Source organism: Myotis davidii, unplaced genomic scaffold (assembly GCF_000327345.1).
Source record: "Myotis davidii unplaced genomic scaffold, ASM32734v1 scaffold428, whole genome shotgun sequence".
Lineage (NCBI taxonomy): Eukaryota > Metazoa > Chordata > Mammalia > Chiroptera > Vespertilionidae > Myotis > Myotis davidii.
This window is the reverse complement of record NW_006299834.1, coordinates 3,548,037-3,565,384: the sequence shown is the minus strand read 5'-3', so window position 1 is coordinate 3,565,384 and position 17,348 is coordinate 3,548,037. Positions and strand designations below refer to the sequence as shown.

Genomic DNA, 17,348 nt, shown 5'->3' with positions numbered 1-17,348 from the left:
CACTCACCGCAGCCACCCTGGCCTCCTTGACATCCCTCAAACCTGCTTTTGAGTCTTTGCACCGACAGTTCCCTCCAGCGCTTGACTAGTTTGCATGAAATCAATTCTGATTTGGGAGTGGCATCCAGGCATTAGAGTATTTTGTACACGTCCTGTATTTCTTCGAAATTATCAGGAATCATCGTAGCGTTTTATAGGTAGCTGTTGAAACTAAGTGATGGGTACCTGCAGCCCTTACACTGTTCCATCAGCCACATACAAAACAAAATGAAAGCTTCTCCAGTGACCCTCACGTGCAACAGGGTGAGAAGCATTTGCCTGCCATCCCCAAATGAGACCATTCTGCTCATAAATACCGTAATTGAGACATTTCCAGCTGAAAGGATGTTTTAATGAACTAAAAAGATACAAGAAGAAAAACATCAAATTTATTTTTGAAAATACAAGAGAGTATACATTTGAATTAATTTCCAATAAACATGAACAAAAACCTATTCCATGTTCTTTTTGTCTCAACTAAACTCCCAACCAATGTGGCATCCACAAGGAGGGGAAGGTTCTGGCCCTTGGTTTGCAGGACAGAAACCTGGCGTGAGAACATGTAAAACGTGTCCCCAGACTCAGTCTTCCTCACTCAAGGCAAAGGTTTGTTGACAGTGAAACCCCACACAGATGAGAAGTAAAGGGCCCCTCGCTACCAGCTTCCCCCAGAGCTCTAGAACAGCCATTTCCCATGTGAGGTCTTACCATAGCCTCCACTGATGTTTAAATGTATTTTGATTTAAAGTACAGAGCATGGAAGAATGAAATTCTCTTCAGTTTCAAATGAATTAATATCTAAATCTGAAAATATTATCTAATGTGAACCTCTTCTGTTTAAAAAAGTAAACCACCCAAGTGAATTTATTGATGTGCAAGATACTGTTAATAAATCTGACAAGGAAAAATCAAACCGTCAGTCTATTTTGCCATAGTAATGAGAACCTATAGCAGGCTAACTCAGTTTCGGGGAAGTGGAACCACATGAGCTTTATCAGAAATGGTTACTGGGATGATTCTATTTGATCTGAGCTCTCCTCAGAAGACTGGGGCAGCGGCGAAGCCGTGCTGATTTGGGGGCTATTCCCACTCATTCTTACCAGATGGCTGTTGATGACACCAAGTTCTTGTATCACCATACTCAGATCTTCATGTAATTTGACTATTGCATTTTTCACCTCCCCTAGAAGACCCTGAATGGAATTGTTTGCTTTGGGTTCCTGAGGCAGGCCTTTGGTTGTCTGAAAACTAGAACAGGGCACAGAGGTGAAGCGGTCTACATTTTGGGTGGAAAACCCTACCCAATTACTGCGGGAAATATGACTTATCTTCTTGTTAGCAGAATCAGAGTTATCTGGAAGACTTTCCAGTAGATTGAAGTTGTCAGATTCTTCATCAGAAGACAGTGAGCTCCTAGGAGCAAAGGGGTGACGAACCCTGGCTGTCTTATCTTTATCTTTAAAGGAGTCAGAAGAAGACTGCTGATGGGACAAAGCCCAGTAGGAAGGTCCAGCCAAAATCCGGGGTAAGAGAGGAGCAGACTTGTCTGGAGAGGCCGTGTCAGGAGACGACATGGATAGAGCAGAAAAGGAGGATGTCCCCTCAGAGGTGGTTGACACTAAAATGTATAAATGAGAGAGAAAGATTATGCAACATACAAATGAGAGTACTAGCTAAAATCATTTTACAATGTCAAATCCGATCTGAAAGGTCTCAACATAAATACACTACTTAGAATTTGATGTGCAAAATAACCATAATAAACCTAAGTAAACCTAAAACAGGAAACAGAGAAAATCTAAAGATTTTCTAAAGGAAACTAAAATAAAATGACCAATATTTATCTTCACTCTCAGATCCTGACTAACATATTTTTATATTCCACTTACCAGCGAGAGTAGAAAGTCAAGTATTATGCTCCATTCTACTGATGGCATTTTAAGCTGACATTTAAAATAGAAAGTCTGAGAAACCTGCAACTTACATTCCTCCTCCATTTTTTCTTCTACAGAGAATACTATGGCAAAATGAACAACCAATTACAACTATCAAAAGTTGTGAAACTAATTTTTTTCTCTCAACAGGCAAATATGTCAAGACTGAAGTCCAGTCCACCTGAGACCCAGAACACCAGCGCACATACGCAATTAGTTTCCCACCAAGAAATTGCATGTAAAGTAAAAAGCTTTCTAAATCTATTTTCCAAAAAAAATTAAACATTTAATAACATTTTAACTTTCTTTCAGGAAAAATTGTATTAAGGCTCTTCTTCAGCACTTCATTCTAAATCATTATTTCCCAAAGTGTATTCTGAGGAAGGCTGTGTGCCTGACGGTGTAAAAAGATGTTCTGTGAAAACAGGGCTTCCAAGTCAAATCAGACTGCGTGACTGCACACTGTGCCTCCCAGTGTCCGTCAGCACAGTATTTACTCATGTTTTTCCAGACTTTCCTGGACCCAGAACTTTCTCTTGTCTCCTTGGAATATCTAAGTACATTCACTTATGTATTAGGTGGTATAAATGGGCTAAATCCAGTTCTAAAGTCTTTGAAATTAACTCTGGACTTGCTACTTAAATTAAAAAGCAAAACAAAAAACACTTTTCTCTATAGTCCTAGAACAGGGAAACCAATGCTTACCGCTTAGCACCTATTACTTATATATTACTTTCTATATTATTTTATTTCCTTTACATACCCACATCCCTTTAAACTAAATTGGACCTCTTGTAAAAATTATGGCTGGTGTAGGCGGCTTCTATTTTCTGCTTCAAAGCTTTCCAGTTCTCGGGAAAAATCCCAATCACAGAACTTTCTGGGGTGAAATGAGTCCTCTGGTGATGCAGCAGCAGGATATGAAAGGGAAGTGGGCACGTCATCGGCACACGGTCAAGATGAACCAGCACCCGAGAATCAGACTGGCTTATCCACAGTCTATCCTTGGATTAAAAGGGGTGCGACAGTTTCCTACCAGCTAATGACGAAAGCCTCAACATGGGTGGGCCCTGAGTCGCACGACATGTCCCCGCACCATCCTCCTGTGTGGCTCCCCTGTTCCCGACACCGTGTCTTTCTCTCTCGTGGTTAACTCATTCGGGAGCAGCCCATTCTCCAGCAGTTCACTGGAAAGGGATGCAGGAGAAGGAAAAGTTTTGAGAACTTGTTTGTTTGAAAATGTCTGTAAAGAATGATTGGTAGATATGCAAATCTTTACCAAAAAAGGGAGCGTGGGAGAAAGGGTGAGAGGCTATATTTAATTACTAGACGGTAGTCACAAAACCCTAGCAATGTTGGTCCGTGAACCAGTAGCAGCGGCAGCGGCAGCGGCAGCAGCAGCACCTGGGAATTTGTTAAGGATGAGGTCATGGGCTTCACTGCAGACCCACTAAACCAGACGCTGAGTGTTAACAGGCCTCCAGGTGTCTCCGGGTGTGTTAGGTTGGAGAACCCCTGCTTTCTACTGTACCTCCACCTTTGTTTCCTCCGCAGCGGCAGCGGCTGACTAAATGGCTTACCACTGTTCACAGTTTCGCAGCTTTGATTCGTGGCTACGTGATGGCTTCACTCCAAGGAGCCACTTCACCTCTAATTGCTGCGCACCATTTACTTTTGTTTCCAAACACGGCACAGCTGTGCCAGACCCTTCAGGCTGCGCTCTGGGGGCCTCTCCCCGCCCGCTCGGGGGCCCTTCTCTGACTCACTCTGAAGTTATGTGGGTATCTGGTTAACTTTCATCCCCCTCAAGCAGTTTATCTGCAGAACTGAAACACAGCAATAATTGCAGATAAGCTGCAGTGAATGTGTGATGTATGCACACCAATTAATGCTCTGCCTGCCTGAAGATTGCACCAATGAAACGATCCCAAGTGCTGTGTTAGCTCTAACTCTATGCTCACGAGTAACACCGACCAAACCATTCTATTACAACTTTAAATTTAAAAAGCATTTAGAACTCTTGGGTGCAAAAGTAAAATGACAAATACATTTCTAGAAATATTTTAGGACTTAGCTGTAATGCAAATTTTTCTGTAAGTAGTAGGTCCATGGTCAATTAAATACTTCAAACAGTTCATTGTAAACCACAGGGATTTTTTTTTCATTCTCCAATTGATTTATTTCAATTTTCCTAGTTGGTTTATAATGGCTGCCAAGTTAGCTATACACATAAATTAAAATATTCTGATTTTGTCCAGTGGTTACAAAATATTTTACACAAACATTCATAGCAAAATTATTCATAATAGTCAAAGGAAAAACAACTCAAATGTCCAACTGTGAGTGGATAAATGAAATATGTGTATCTATACAATGGAATATTATTCTGCCATAAAAAAGAACAAAGTATGATACATGCTATAACATGGATGGACCTTAAAAACATTATGTAAAGTGAAGGACACAGTCACAAAGGCCCCATGCTGTATGATTCTACCACATAAAGTGTCCAGAACAGGCAAATCCAAAGAGACAGACAATAGACTAGTGGTTGCAGGAGTTAGGGAGCGGGGAGTGGAGAGTGACTGCTAATGAGCACAGGGCTTCTGGGTGAGGATGTCCCGCTAGAGGGGTTGCAGGGCTGTCTGGGGCAGAGCAGCTGCGTGGCTGTGACTTCCCGAGTGATAAGGCTCCCTTCAACACGGAGCTTCTGAACCAGTCCAACCCGTGGCTCAGGGTTAGCAGAAAGGGTTTGCAGAACTGTTTTCTATCATTTTTCCCACTTCTTTTGAGGAAATTGTTAATTTTTCCAGATCTGGAGTCTTAAGTTTTTGGGGAGTCAAAAGTTATATGCAGATTTTCAAAGGCTCAAGTAGGTGTTGGTGTCCCTAACACCCATGTTGTTTAAGGGTCCATTGTACTGTTTTTCCTATACACACATACTTATGATACAGTTTAATGTATAAATTAGACACAGTAAGAAATTAATGATAATAAAATGGAACCGGTATAACAATATAGTATAATAAAGTTATGTGAATGCGGCCACTTGTTTCAGGGGACCTGCAGTCTCCATAAGGGTTCAATGCTCTCTGACGTGACACACTGTCATCATTTGGAACACGATTTCTGCTCATGTCTTCCACCCACAGGCTTAATGCCTTTTCCATCCTAACTAAGCAGTTATCACCAGCTGCGGCTGGAACTTACAGTGTGAGGTGGGACAATAGAACTGGCACAAATTTCCTTTTCCTGCTTCACAATTCACGGATAGAAGATTTGTTCTTACCACAGAGCTTAACAACCTCAGCACACGATTTCTCTTCTGTCCTTACTAAGTCACCACTTTACCTTTCCATTTAAAAGCAGCACTGACTGGCTTCTTTTTGGCATATCCGAATTGCCAGCATCACTGCTCTGATGCCTTGGAGCCATTGCTAAGTAAAAGAAGGGTTACATGAACACAAGCACCAAGGCCACACAGTCCGTCTGATCACTTGGGACGCCTACACAGTGACTAATGGGCAGATGGCATAAATGTCATGGGCAAGTTGGACAAAGGGTATGATTAACATCCTGGACAGGATGGAGGGGAAAGCATGAGATTCCACCATGCTACTCAGGCCAACATGCAGTGGGCCCAAACTTATGAATTGTTTATTTCTGGAATTTTCCATTGAATATTTTCAATTCGCAGTTGGCCAGTGGTAGGTAAAACTTTGAAACGCAAAAACCACGGAAAAGGGGGGCGGGAGGCTACTGTACCATCTTCTCTATCCTCCATCATCCTGAGTGATGCCAGCGTCCATGGAGACTAGTCATCCATCCTCACCTCATCATTTCTTGAATCCTCAACCAGCCATTCCCCTGCGTATTCCTCAGAACATGTCATCACTCAGAACTGCCTCTCTCTGAAATCTTATTTTCCAAGATTACTTTCCTTCTGAATTACTCCCAGCCCCTCATTCCTTTAAATACCTCTACCCTTTGGCCGCGTTGAGACAACAGATCTAATGATCCTTTTGTTTTCTCTCACTCTACCAGTGTCTGCCTGGCTCCACCTCCTTTCTTGTCCAGTGTAGAATCCCATCATCCATCACTTTGAACCACTTTCTTGCTACCTCCTTGATGCTGTGTCTTCTGCCTTACCTGCTGCTAATTCCTAATGCGAGAGTCAGCAAACCTCTTTCTAAAGGACCAGATAGCAAATATTTTAGGCTTTGTGGGACATACAGTACCTGTTGCAACTGCTCAGCTCTGCTGTTACAGCACAAAAACAGCCAAAGACAATATGTAAACCAATTAGTATGATTGTATTCCAAGAGCCCTTTGATTATAAAAAACAGTCAGTGGGCCCTAGCCAGTTTCACTCAGTGGTTAGAGCGTTGGCCCTTGGACAGAAGGATCTCAGGTTCGAGGGCACATACCTCAGGTGCAGGCTTGATTCCCTGGTTGGGGCACATGCAGGAGGCAACCAATCAATGTGTCTCTCACATAGATGTTTCTCTCTCCCTCCACTTCCTCTCCACTTTCTCTTAAAAAATCAATGGAAAAAATATCCTCAGGTGAGGATTAAAACTACCCAATGGGCCGGGGTAGTTTGCCAATCCCTGTCCTAACCTTATTCCAATTTATATATCTATCTTTTCATTCCCACCCCAGGCTGCTCGGCACTACTGGAGAAAAGCATAGACCCCATAAACTAGGATTGCTGCAAATGACCACTCCTTCACCTTATCAGTTCCCTCTTCCATTCTCTAGAGCGCTTATTCTAAATCTATTCCAGTCTCTCCACAGCCGTAATATCACTCCAAACTCCTCAGTATTGGCAGGTGACATCAGACAGTAAGATATTGAGGCCAAGACTACAGTATATGGTACCCGGAGGCTTAATACATCTTAATTATTAAAATGACCAAAACCCCTTCCCTCACACTGATACATCCTTTCTCCTCCTTCCTTATAGGCCCTCAGGATGAGGTGACTCCCTTTCTGTTCGGATTCTAGGCTTCCCCCCGCCCCCCAGATCATGCTCCATCTTGGGCCACCTCCCTCTTCCTCACCCTCTCTTGTCTCCTCTCACCCAGTTTCCTTTCCCACAATAGCCTCTGAAGTGCCACCTCCCTGTTTCACCTCCTCCAAATCCATTCTCCACACTCCTGAGAGAGTAATTTTTCTAAAACACATTGGTAAAGCTACTCACCTGACTTAAAACCGTTAGTGACTTGCATTGTCTCCAAAATAAAGTCCAAACAGGCATCTATCCTGGCTTAACTGTCCAATGTTTTCTTTTATTACTTTTTCATGTACACTTTCATTCCTTCTCTAAGCTGCTTTTAGTTTGCTTATTAAATATTGATTGCCTCCTAAGTGCAAGGCACTGTGGTTGGTGCTGAGGATCCTGTATAATAAAAGCCTAATATGCAAATCGACCGAATGGCGGAATGACCAGTCACTGTGACGCGCACTGACTACCAGGGGCAGACGCTCAACGCAGGAGCTGCCCCCAACCCGCAGGCCCCAGGCTAACCAAGGTGGGTGCCAGTGGGGGCCCCCCAATCACCCCGCCAGTCACCCTGCAGAGGGAAGCAATGGAGGGGCGGTGGGTAGGAGCCAGGGCGTGGGGCTGGCAAGTGGGCAGCGCCAGGCTGGCCAAGGTGGGTGCCAGCGGGGGCCCCCCTCCATTGCCCTATCGGCTGCCCCACAGATCAGCCCTTATCGCTGGCCAGGCCTAGGGACCCTACCCATGCATGAATTTTGTGCATCAGGCCTCTAGTATAATAATAAACAGGATAGATGTGGTCCCTTCCCTTGTGAAGTTGACATTCCACTTTTGGGGAAAGACATTAAAAAACTTAATGCATATATAATTATATTTAATTAGAGTGACAATTAGTACTAGGAAGAATAATTGTAGGATACTGAGTAGCATACAGTTGGGGGGATTTGAAATAATCTAGGGGTCAGGAAATCTTGAAGAAGTGATGTTTGAGCTGACCTCTTAAGGATGAGGAAGAGTGAACGGAAAGAGGTGGATTAGAAGTCAGAGGGGAACAAGAGTCCAAAGATGGTGAAGCCACATGGTTCACTTGACAAATGGAAAGAACATTAGGCTGCTGAAAGGCAGCAGCTAGACTGCTCAGGGCCTGGAAGGCTATTGGATCTTTAGGAACATGGGAGCAGCCCACGGTCTAAGTGGGGGGGATTAGTCATCAGGTCATTCTGGCTGTTCTACGGAGAATAAATTAGCGCTTCACAGAATTCCTTTGCTCAGTCACAACTTTGTATTATTCCTCAGCCTGCATGCCTTCCTGGGAGAACAGAAGTTTAATTGTTCCTGAGAATAAATGAGAAATTCTTGGGCACTTTTGGAAACAACCAAAAGGAAGCTCTTGTTTATGCTAGTATGTGTTCTCCCACAAAACTGCTCAGAACTTGTGCTTCAGTCGAGCACTTGTCACCCACAAGGATGGGCTGCCCATTGGCCCTTCAATAAAAGGGCACTTTCCCAGCTGAGAAAGTCCTCTATGGCACGCACATTTTAATACCACTGGATGGAGAGTGAAAGGAGGGAACAAGACAGGGGGGCAGAGAGCAGAGAAAAGTAAATGAAGAATGCTTCAAAAGAGCATTTTTTTGTTTATTTATTTTTTTTAGACTCACCCCATTCCGTTAAGCCCTTGAGGATATCAACATCCCTCTGAGCAATGCTGGGCTGGGCTGGTTTCTGAGAGTCCTTAGTGATTACAGTCTCCTTCGCTGGGTCAAACGTCTTGAACGAGGGAGAGACATAGAGTGTCTCTAGAGAGGCCTGGTTATAGAAAGTCGAGTCCGACTTGGATATTCTTACACTTGGATGGATAGACTCTTCTTTACTTGATGACCCAAATGCTGATGACGTTGTCAATATTTCAAAATTTGTTGCATTCGACTGCTTTTCTAGAGGCACTTGAAAAGGGTTTCCTGTTACAGTATTTGTAAGGGTACTCTCTGGCTTCTTGTCCAAATTCACATCTGTCTGCAGAGATGGGGTTTTTTCTGAGGGAGTAGATACAGCATCTGTAAGATAACGAATCAAAACTGGAAACACTCTATTTCAAATCTGTTGCAATTTTAATAAATCAAAATTTTTATGCCATAACAAAATCCTCTCCTCTTTAATTTTCTACTTTCTTACAGTGTTTCTCTTCTGCCTCTCTGAAGTATACCCACACTGTAACTGATGCCTGAGTCATTCAAAGGCGGCCTTCTCTGAAGCACAAGGAAAGGAAAGCTTCAAACAACTTGTCTTAAAATATTTTCCCCTTCACTTACTCCTCTGTTTCTGAAACCACTATATTTTTAGTACCTTCAAGCTTTCATCTACAAGATAAACTAGAGAAAATTTGGCATAACATATTGGTCTATCCTTACAGAATCCCCCGTCACACACACACACACACACACACACACACACTCACACACAGTCTTTTTCTCCTGAAATAAAAAAATGTCTTCTTGCCCCAATGTTTCAACAAAGCTCATACAAGAAAATCACTACTTTAGGTAGTGGTCTAATTTCAATAAATCCTTTGTCACATGGGAGAAAAGAGGCAAACTTTCAGAGCTGTTGTGATGATTACTAAAATGTTAAGTTCCATCTGGTCAGGGATCTTTGTCCATTTTATTCATTAATATCACCAAGTATCTGGAGTATAACAAAGGACCTGGGCTACAACAGATAAATAATAGTTATTACAAACAGAAGGAACCGAAGGAGTTCCAAAGAGTTGAATTTAAGGTGGGCCAGATATAGGAATATCTCTTGAATCTATGAAGTATGAGCCTGGTCCAAATTCCAGGTGCACATTGTTGTCCACACTCAGCCCTAGGGCTTGCTCTCAAGTATGGAAAGGAAGAAAATTATTTCTAAGGGAGAGAGAGTTCTTGAAATTAAAAGCATCACTATGTGAGAGGGGACAATAGCGAGGTTATGTCATTCGAAGCTCCCAAAAAAGAGGATACAGGAATTGTGTAATTCGCTATCAGGTGTTTGTGTATCACAATGTCCATCAAAACCTACCTCTTAATGCACATCCATATGTTAGCAGCATCACTTACAGGCTCTGAGTTACTAAGAAAAGCAAATTTTCTTAGACTCTAAAAACCTTCCTTCCAATTTTCATCCATAGTTGGAGGCAACCCCGGGCAAAAACGCTGCTAGTATACCAGTTAGACAATTCAAGAAATGTGCAGCACTACCTCTACCAGGAATTCCATTTTTTCCCAACCCTCTCATCTCCGAACTTCCTTATCTTTCAAAACTCACCTCAAGAAACACCTTCTCTCTCTCCTTTTCTTTCCTGCCTGTAACCTATTATTGTTTATCTTACCATATCCTATTTGGAACCCTGTGAATAACACTTCATCTCCTTTATTACAAGGCTCCTCTCTCCGACCTGAAAACAGGCCCTTGGGGAGACCTTGTTAGGAGTCATCTTTGCATCTCAGCACCTGAGGTCCACTCCCATAGGATGTGTTCGGTAAATGCTTGAGTGAAGGACAGACTGAAGCACAAGGACCAAGAAAAAGTAATGCCTGTGTTTTTCTAAGCTGAATATAGTTTACTTAGTAATGACGAAAGGAAATAGAAAACTGGTAACTTGTAGAATACTCCTAATTTGCATATGAGAAAGTTATATCTAGTTGGTAAAGGTTCTGTTAAAAATACTAACATATTCCTAGTAGAATACTAGATTTATAGTATTCCAAAGTACATGTGTACATCTCTATATTTACAGAAAAGTAAATTTTAGTCAAATATTTTCCGTTGACTTTCATTCTACATGTGAGAAAAATGGGGGTTGGGGGGGAGTCTTTTTCTATATGGTTGTAAGATTCTAATTGGTTTTTAAAAATTTTAAATATATATTATTTTTATTTCAGAGAGGAAGGGAGAGGGAGAGAGAGAAACATCAATGATGAGAGAGAATCATTGATTGGCTGCTTCCTGCACGCCCCACACTGGGGATCGAGCCCACAACCTGGGCATATGCCCTGACCGGGAATTGAACTGTGACAACCTAGTTCATAGATGGGTGCTCAACCACTGAGCCACAGGCTGAGTGCAAGATTCTAATATTTCATATGAGATGGCAATATAATGAGATGGTGAAATGTTAAAGATATATAATTTAATCCCTGGAGAAAATACTAAAATTCATGCAAAGAGGTATAACTAAGAAGCCAACTGATAAGTTAAAATTTTAAAAGTATTGAATTAGCTCAAGAGAAGACAGCAAGGCAAGCACAGAGGAACAAAACACAGGTGGGACAAACAGATGGGACAAGAAGAAAGTAAAAGAATAAATCTAAATTCAACTGTATCAGTAGTTATACTAAGATGCAAATTATAAAGCATAAAATTTCAGACTGGATAAAAAACATAAGATCCAATCATATGCTGTATACAAGAGACAAGCTTAAAAACAAAGTCACATGTAAATTCAAGGATTGAAAAAAAGATATCATGCAACAATAAACCTAAAAAAGCTCAGTGGCTATCTTAATATCAGGTAAAATAGGCTTCAAGACAAGGAGTATTACTAGAGAATAAAAAGGACATTTCATAATGACAAAAGGGCCAAACATCTCAAAGATATAACATTATAAATGGGTAAATGCCTAATTATAGAACTACAAATAAATGAAGGAAAAAAATGACAGAATTAAGGTCAGAATTAGACAAATCCCACTAAATCACATTTGGCAATTTTGACATGCCTCTCTAAGTAACTGACAGAATAGATGAAAAATCAGCATGAATATTGACGATGTATACAACACTTAACTCACTTGGCTCAATCAACATCTACAAACCACCACACTCAACCCTTAATTGGTAGGTTTTTTCTCCTTGAAACTCATTCCTCCATAAATGCTTCAACAGAACTTTGCTGGCTCTCCTCCATCTCTCTAGGCCAGCAGTTCTCAACCTGTGGGTCACAACCCCTTTGGCAGTCGAACAACCCTTTCACAGGGGTCGCCTAAGACCATCCTGCATATCAGATATTTACATTACGATTCATAACAGTAGCAACATTACAGTTATGAAGTAGCAACGAAAATAATTTTATGGTTGGGTCACAACATGAGGAATTGTATTTAAAGGGCCAAAGGTTGAGAACCACTGCTCTAGGCAATCTTCTCAACATTCCTCCCTGGCTCTGTTCCCTCTAAATTGCAGACATTCTATCCTTGACCCTTTTATCTTCTGCTCCTACAATCTCCCAGGGTGATATCATCTATTACCTATTTAAACTAGGACTAGATCTATCACCTGTATGCAGGTAATGCACACATTTTAATTCTCAGCCCAGATGCCTGCTGAAGTCTAGCCCCAAATAAATAAATATAAATATAAATATAAATATAAATATATATATTACTCTGCCCAGGGAGGTCTTATTGCCCACCGGCCTCCTCATCCTTGGGTGTACATTTTACCTCTATTAATATGACCATCAAGCACAATTCACCATAGCTAAGATTTGGAAACAGCCTAAGTGCCCATCAGCAGATGAGTGGATTAAAAAACAGTGGTACATCTACATAATGAAATACTAAGTTGTGGTAAAAAAGAAGGAATTCTTACCATTTGCAACAGCATAGATGGAGAGCATCATGCTAAGTGAAATAAGCCAGTCAGAGAAAGAGAAATATCACATGATCTCACTTATTTGTAGAATATAATGAACAACATACACTGATGAACAAAAACAGATCTAGAGACAGTTTCACTTATATGTGAAATCTAAAGAACAAAATACTGGTAAATGAACACACACACACACACACACACACACACACAAATATGACCATCAACTTCCCAGTCACTCAAGTTATTTTGGAGCTATGGTTGCTAGCATAGCTCTAAGAGGTCTCCCACCCTGTCCCCTCAGTTCATTCTGCACAGCACACCCAGAGTGACCTTTCTAAAATTAATATCAAATCATGTTACTTCTCTCCATTACTTCTTCAAACTACTTCATGTGGTTTACAAGGCTCTGCATAAATTAGACCTATGTGCCTCTCTTGTCTTATTTTTCACTACTATTTTTCCTAAAACTATATGGTCCTACACTAAGTTCTTTCATTTCTTCAAATTTACCATGTTCCCTCTGTGCACCAGCCTCCACCCATGCTGTTCCTTTTGCCTGAAATGTTCTGCTGCCTCTTTATATCTGATTCCCAACGTCCAGGGTGATGTCCATTGGGTGGACATACATGTTCACGTCTCTGCATTTTTGCTTGTGCTGTTCCCTCAACCTAAAATACCCTTCATCCCTACCCTTTCATTCAAAAACGGTTCCATTCTTCTACACCCAGCTCAAATACAACCTCCTTTGCGAAACCTTTTCTTTATCCTCCAAGTTAAAATGAATCCTTTTTTTGCTTTTGCTTAATCCAATGTGAATATTTATATTTTCACTTATTTCATTTTTCAAATATTACTAATTTGATAAATATGTAGTAAGTACAAGGATGTGGCAAGCACTATTCGAAGCTCTGACAATAGCAGTAAACAAATTTGTTGCTTATGACTTGTTATAATTTATGTTTATAGATCTGTCACCTCCAGTAGACTGTAAACCCCTTCAGGGCACACATCTTCTTCAATGTGTTCAGGCCAAAGGTGACTAGCAAAGTACGTGACAGTCATTTGATACATGTTTGTTCAATGAATCATTATCTGAATAGCCCAATCATTAAACTCAACTCAATGGGAGAGAAAGTCTTAAAGGACTTTGTGTTAGAGGCAGAATCTGAGACTTTTAGGATCACATAATGGTTAAAGGGCAGAAGTAGGATTAGAACCCAAGGTTCCTGAATCCTAAATCAATGTTCATTTTGTGAGGGGAATAAAGGAAGGAACAAAAAAACCTGGTAGAATCCATTGTACCAAGTATTTCTCTACGAACAATTGCTCTAATAGGTCAGAACTGGGAGGTGACTGAAGCCCATCTTGGGGTCACTCCACCTGTCCCTGGTGGTGCTTTCAGAGGTGCGGGGCCATGGGGAGGGGACTGAGTTAAGTACACAGTTGGCCTATGTTCTTGGATCCATATAAGGAATGAATAGCATTTATGGAACATTTTCTGAAGCCCAGCAGGGCTTGTGGGGATTTGATGGAGAACAGCAATGAATACTGTCTTTATATGTGTAAACACAAAGCACGTAAGTGCATGCTCTGTAAACACTCAAATGACTGTTTCATAAGGGCTTCCCAACTTTCTCTGAGAGAGAATGTCTCTGAATTCCACGGAAAAGGCAGAGAGGAGCAGAGAGTGAATTAATTTGGTTGGCTTGCTTTTCTCATTTTCTTTCCATTCAAACCTGAATGTCAAAGAGCTTTGTTCTCAAGTATCTATCCAGCAGACTCCTGAACGGGAAGCCCAATATGAAAGTGAGACTACATCAGCTTTCTCTATTGCACAGTGCTTTACACTTGCAAATATATTTGATTAATGCAAAATGGGACCTTGAAATTTTGGTCAAATCAAAGCTGGCTTGATTATTCTTGATATTTTATCTTATCCTATGAAGCTTATTCTCTATGTAAGACATCAGACTGCAAATTTAAATACAGACTTTCACTGAAGTGCCTGAAGTAAGAAAAAAAACAAAACAACAGTAATACACCACCATGCTTAGAGCATAAGGACAAAAGAGAATAGCTACGCTATTGAAGGTACTGAAATGTTTTTGCTAGTTTGGAGAAAATGCTGAAATCACTTTTGAAAGAGAACTTCAGATTTAATTCTGAGTTAAGAGACTTTGCCTACAGACAGGAACATTCCATACTGATAAATCCTTTTCATTTTTCAATAATTCCACTGCCTTGTTCCAGGTACTATAATTATTGAATATTATTTTATATTCCATTATACTGTGAATCTAATAATGGGTGTTATATTCCAGCGGAGCTATTGCTGTGATCAATTCTCCTGTTGGTCTAATAAATAATATCCAATTACAGCTACAAAGCAGAGAGCTGGCAAGCATGACAGAAAATGGATCCCAAAATATGTCTTTCTGTGGTTTAACAAAGGAACTGAAGGAGCTCCTACTTTAGTAATTATGTTAATCAAAAGAAATAGGATCTGAGGATAATAAGGCCATTTCTCTAAGCCACAGTTATAAATTGTTAATATAGCAGGATGCTCTGGATTGCTCATTGATATATTGGTATAAAGTAGACAAGCCACTAATTTAAAATGGATATTTAAGTGAAACTTAACATATTTGACATGAAAATCATAATATATTTATCTTATGATATATATGAATCCCCATATAATCGTAATAAGTTGGAATAGCTATAATTTCCCTATGGTCTGTGTTAAGTGTATGTGTGTGTATATATGTGTATGAATGTAAACACACAACTGTAGGTTCTGAGAACTTTCTATTGTTTATCACTACATTTAACTGTATTATATCAAAATATTAAAATAAGAAAACATATTTGGAAAATGTAGCTATGAAATATGTCAAGTATATTACTTCTTTCAATATAATTTGAATTAATGGTTTAACTTCTCATAGGAAAATAGAATTGTAGACACACTTAACGGTGCTTTTTTTTTTTTTAATCCTCACCTGAGGATATCTTTCCATTGATTTTTAGAGAGAGTGGAAGAGAGAGGGAAAGACAGAGATAAATATCAATGTGAGAGAAACACATCGATTGGGTGCCTCCTGTAGGCACCCAACCAGGGCCCAGGCCGGGGAGGAGCCTGCAACTGAGGTATATGCCCTTGACCGGAGTCAAACCCAGGATCCTTCTGTCAGCAAGCCAACGCTCTATCCACTGAGCCAAACTGGCTAGGGCAAAGGTACTTTTCTTTTAAAATTTCTTCAAGCAGACAGCTGAAGACTTCCAGGCCAAGAATATGGATCATATAAAACAGGTAGAGGATTCTCATTATTAAATTTCACAATTACAGTTCCATCAATAATAAAAATTGTAATTTCTTCAATAGATTATCATTATAAAATAGGCTGAAATGTCTCTGGGAAGCTGGAGATCATTAGTACCTCGATGTTGTCAGCTTTTCAGGCTGGAGTGGAGTCTGGTCTCCAGCATGCTAAGGCCTCCATGCTTCACGGAGCACACTCCAGGCCAAACAGATGAGCTGCGGTCTGAAGGTCAAGTGCTTGTGATTGTCAGACCAAGCCTTATAATGACGGTAACACCCTATGGGTGACTTTAGGAGAGTCAGAAGTTAAGCTAGATTGGGTCAGGGGTTAAATTCTAACATAAATTAAATATGTGAAATGCTTGAAATGGTACCTGGCATATGGTAAACACTATATAGTTCCTGGGTATTATTGATCATGAAACAGTCAGAAGAAGTAGAATCACAAGGGATTCAAAATGGGACCTTGAAATTTTGGTCAAATCAAAGCTGGTTTGATTATTCTTGGTATCTTATATCTTACCCTGCCGTGGGCCGACTGGAAGCGATGGGAACCTGAACACACCAGGTACTCCCCCTCCCGCTCAGAAACCCCGTATGTATAGACCACAAACATGATGCATGCCCTTTGTGCCCACCAATTCTTGCATTTAAGGCCAAGAGAACTGTTGTGCTGTGGAAAGATGACGATGAGAACTATAATTCTTAAACTTTTCCCTCATTAGATGTACAGACCAACAGTAAAATTTCTTACTTCAATACTGAGTCGAAATCACATCTAAATCTGAAACACTGCAACAAACCTTTAAATATCATTGAAATTGTGCACTCAGATGAAGTGCTATTTCTCATGAAGCATGAGCACCCTACTATTCAAAATAAGCAAAAAAAGAAACCCAAAAAAACCCACATACCACTAACAAACAAAACCCCAAAACAACCCCTCCAGATCCCACCTATTAAAACTTAATATATTATATATGTCCCTTTGAAAAACACCTCACAGACTACCTAAGAGGACACATTCTGCCGGGAGCCGGTCCATCCTTGCTGTTTCAAGGGACCTGGCATATATGGCATACTGTTCTTAATATGTTTGCTCACCTTCTTGGCACTATGTGTTTTAATCAAGGTCACCTCTCTGAGAAAGGTTGTTTCCCCAGGTAGGGATTTTCCCCTGAAGTTAGGGAGGGAATAAAACCTCTTAACTGACAGGCTAGAGATCCTGGCAAGGCTGCTGATCAACTGAATGCTGTCTCCGTGTCATTCCTTCTTCGCCGACTCCATCCACACCTTTGGGGAACCCCTGGACGTGCTGGGGTTGGACCCCAGCAACATTCCATTTCCTTCCACCCCCAGACAGAAGCAGTTGTATGATCCTTGTTCTTATAGCTCTTTGCTTATCCTAATATAC

General features: G+C 40.8%; 1 protein-coding gene across 1 annotated transcript in view; it reads right to left on the bottom strand.

The window, feature by feature from the left end:
- Positions 1–1,043: 1,043 nt before the first annotated feature.
- The window catches only part of ENTHD1 (ENTH domain containing 1), a 77,866-nt gene continuing 61,561 nt past the window's right edge, over positions 1,044–17,348 (bottom strand). The window contains exons 5-6 of the mRNA XM_006776013.1: positions 8,637–9,032; positions 1,044–1,657 (exon numbers count right to left, since the gene is read on the bottom strand). Coding sequence (XP_006776076.1) covers positions 1,044–1,657; positions 8,637–9,032 — 1,010 coding nt within the window. The remainder of the gene's footprint in view (positions 1,658–8,636; positions 9,033–17,348) is intronic.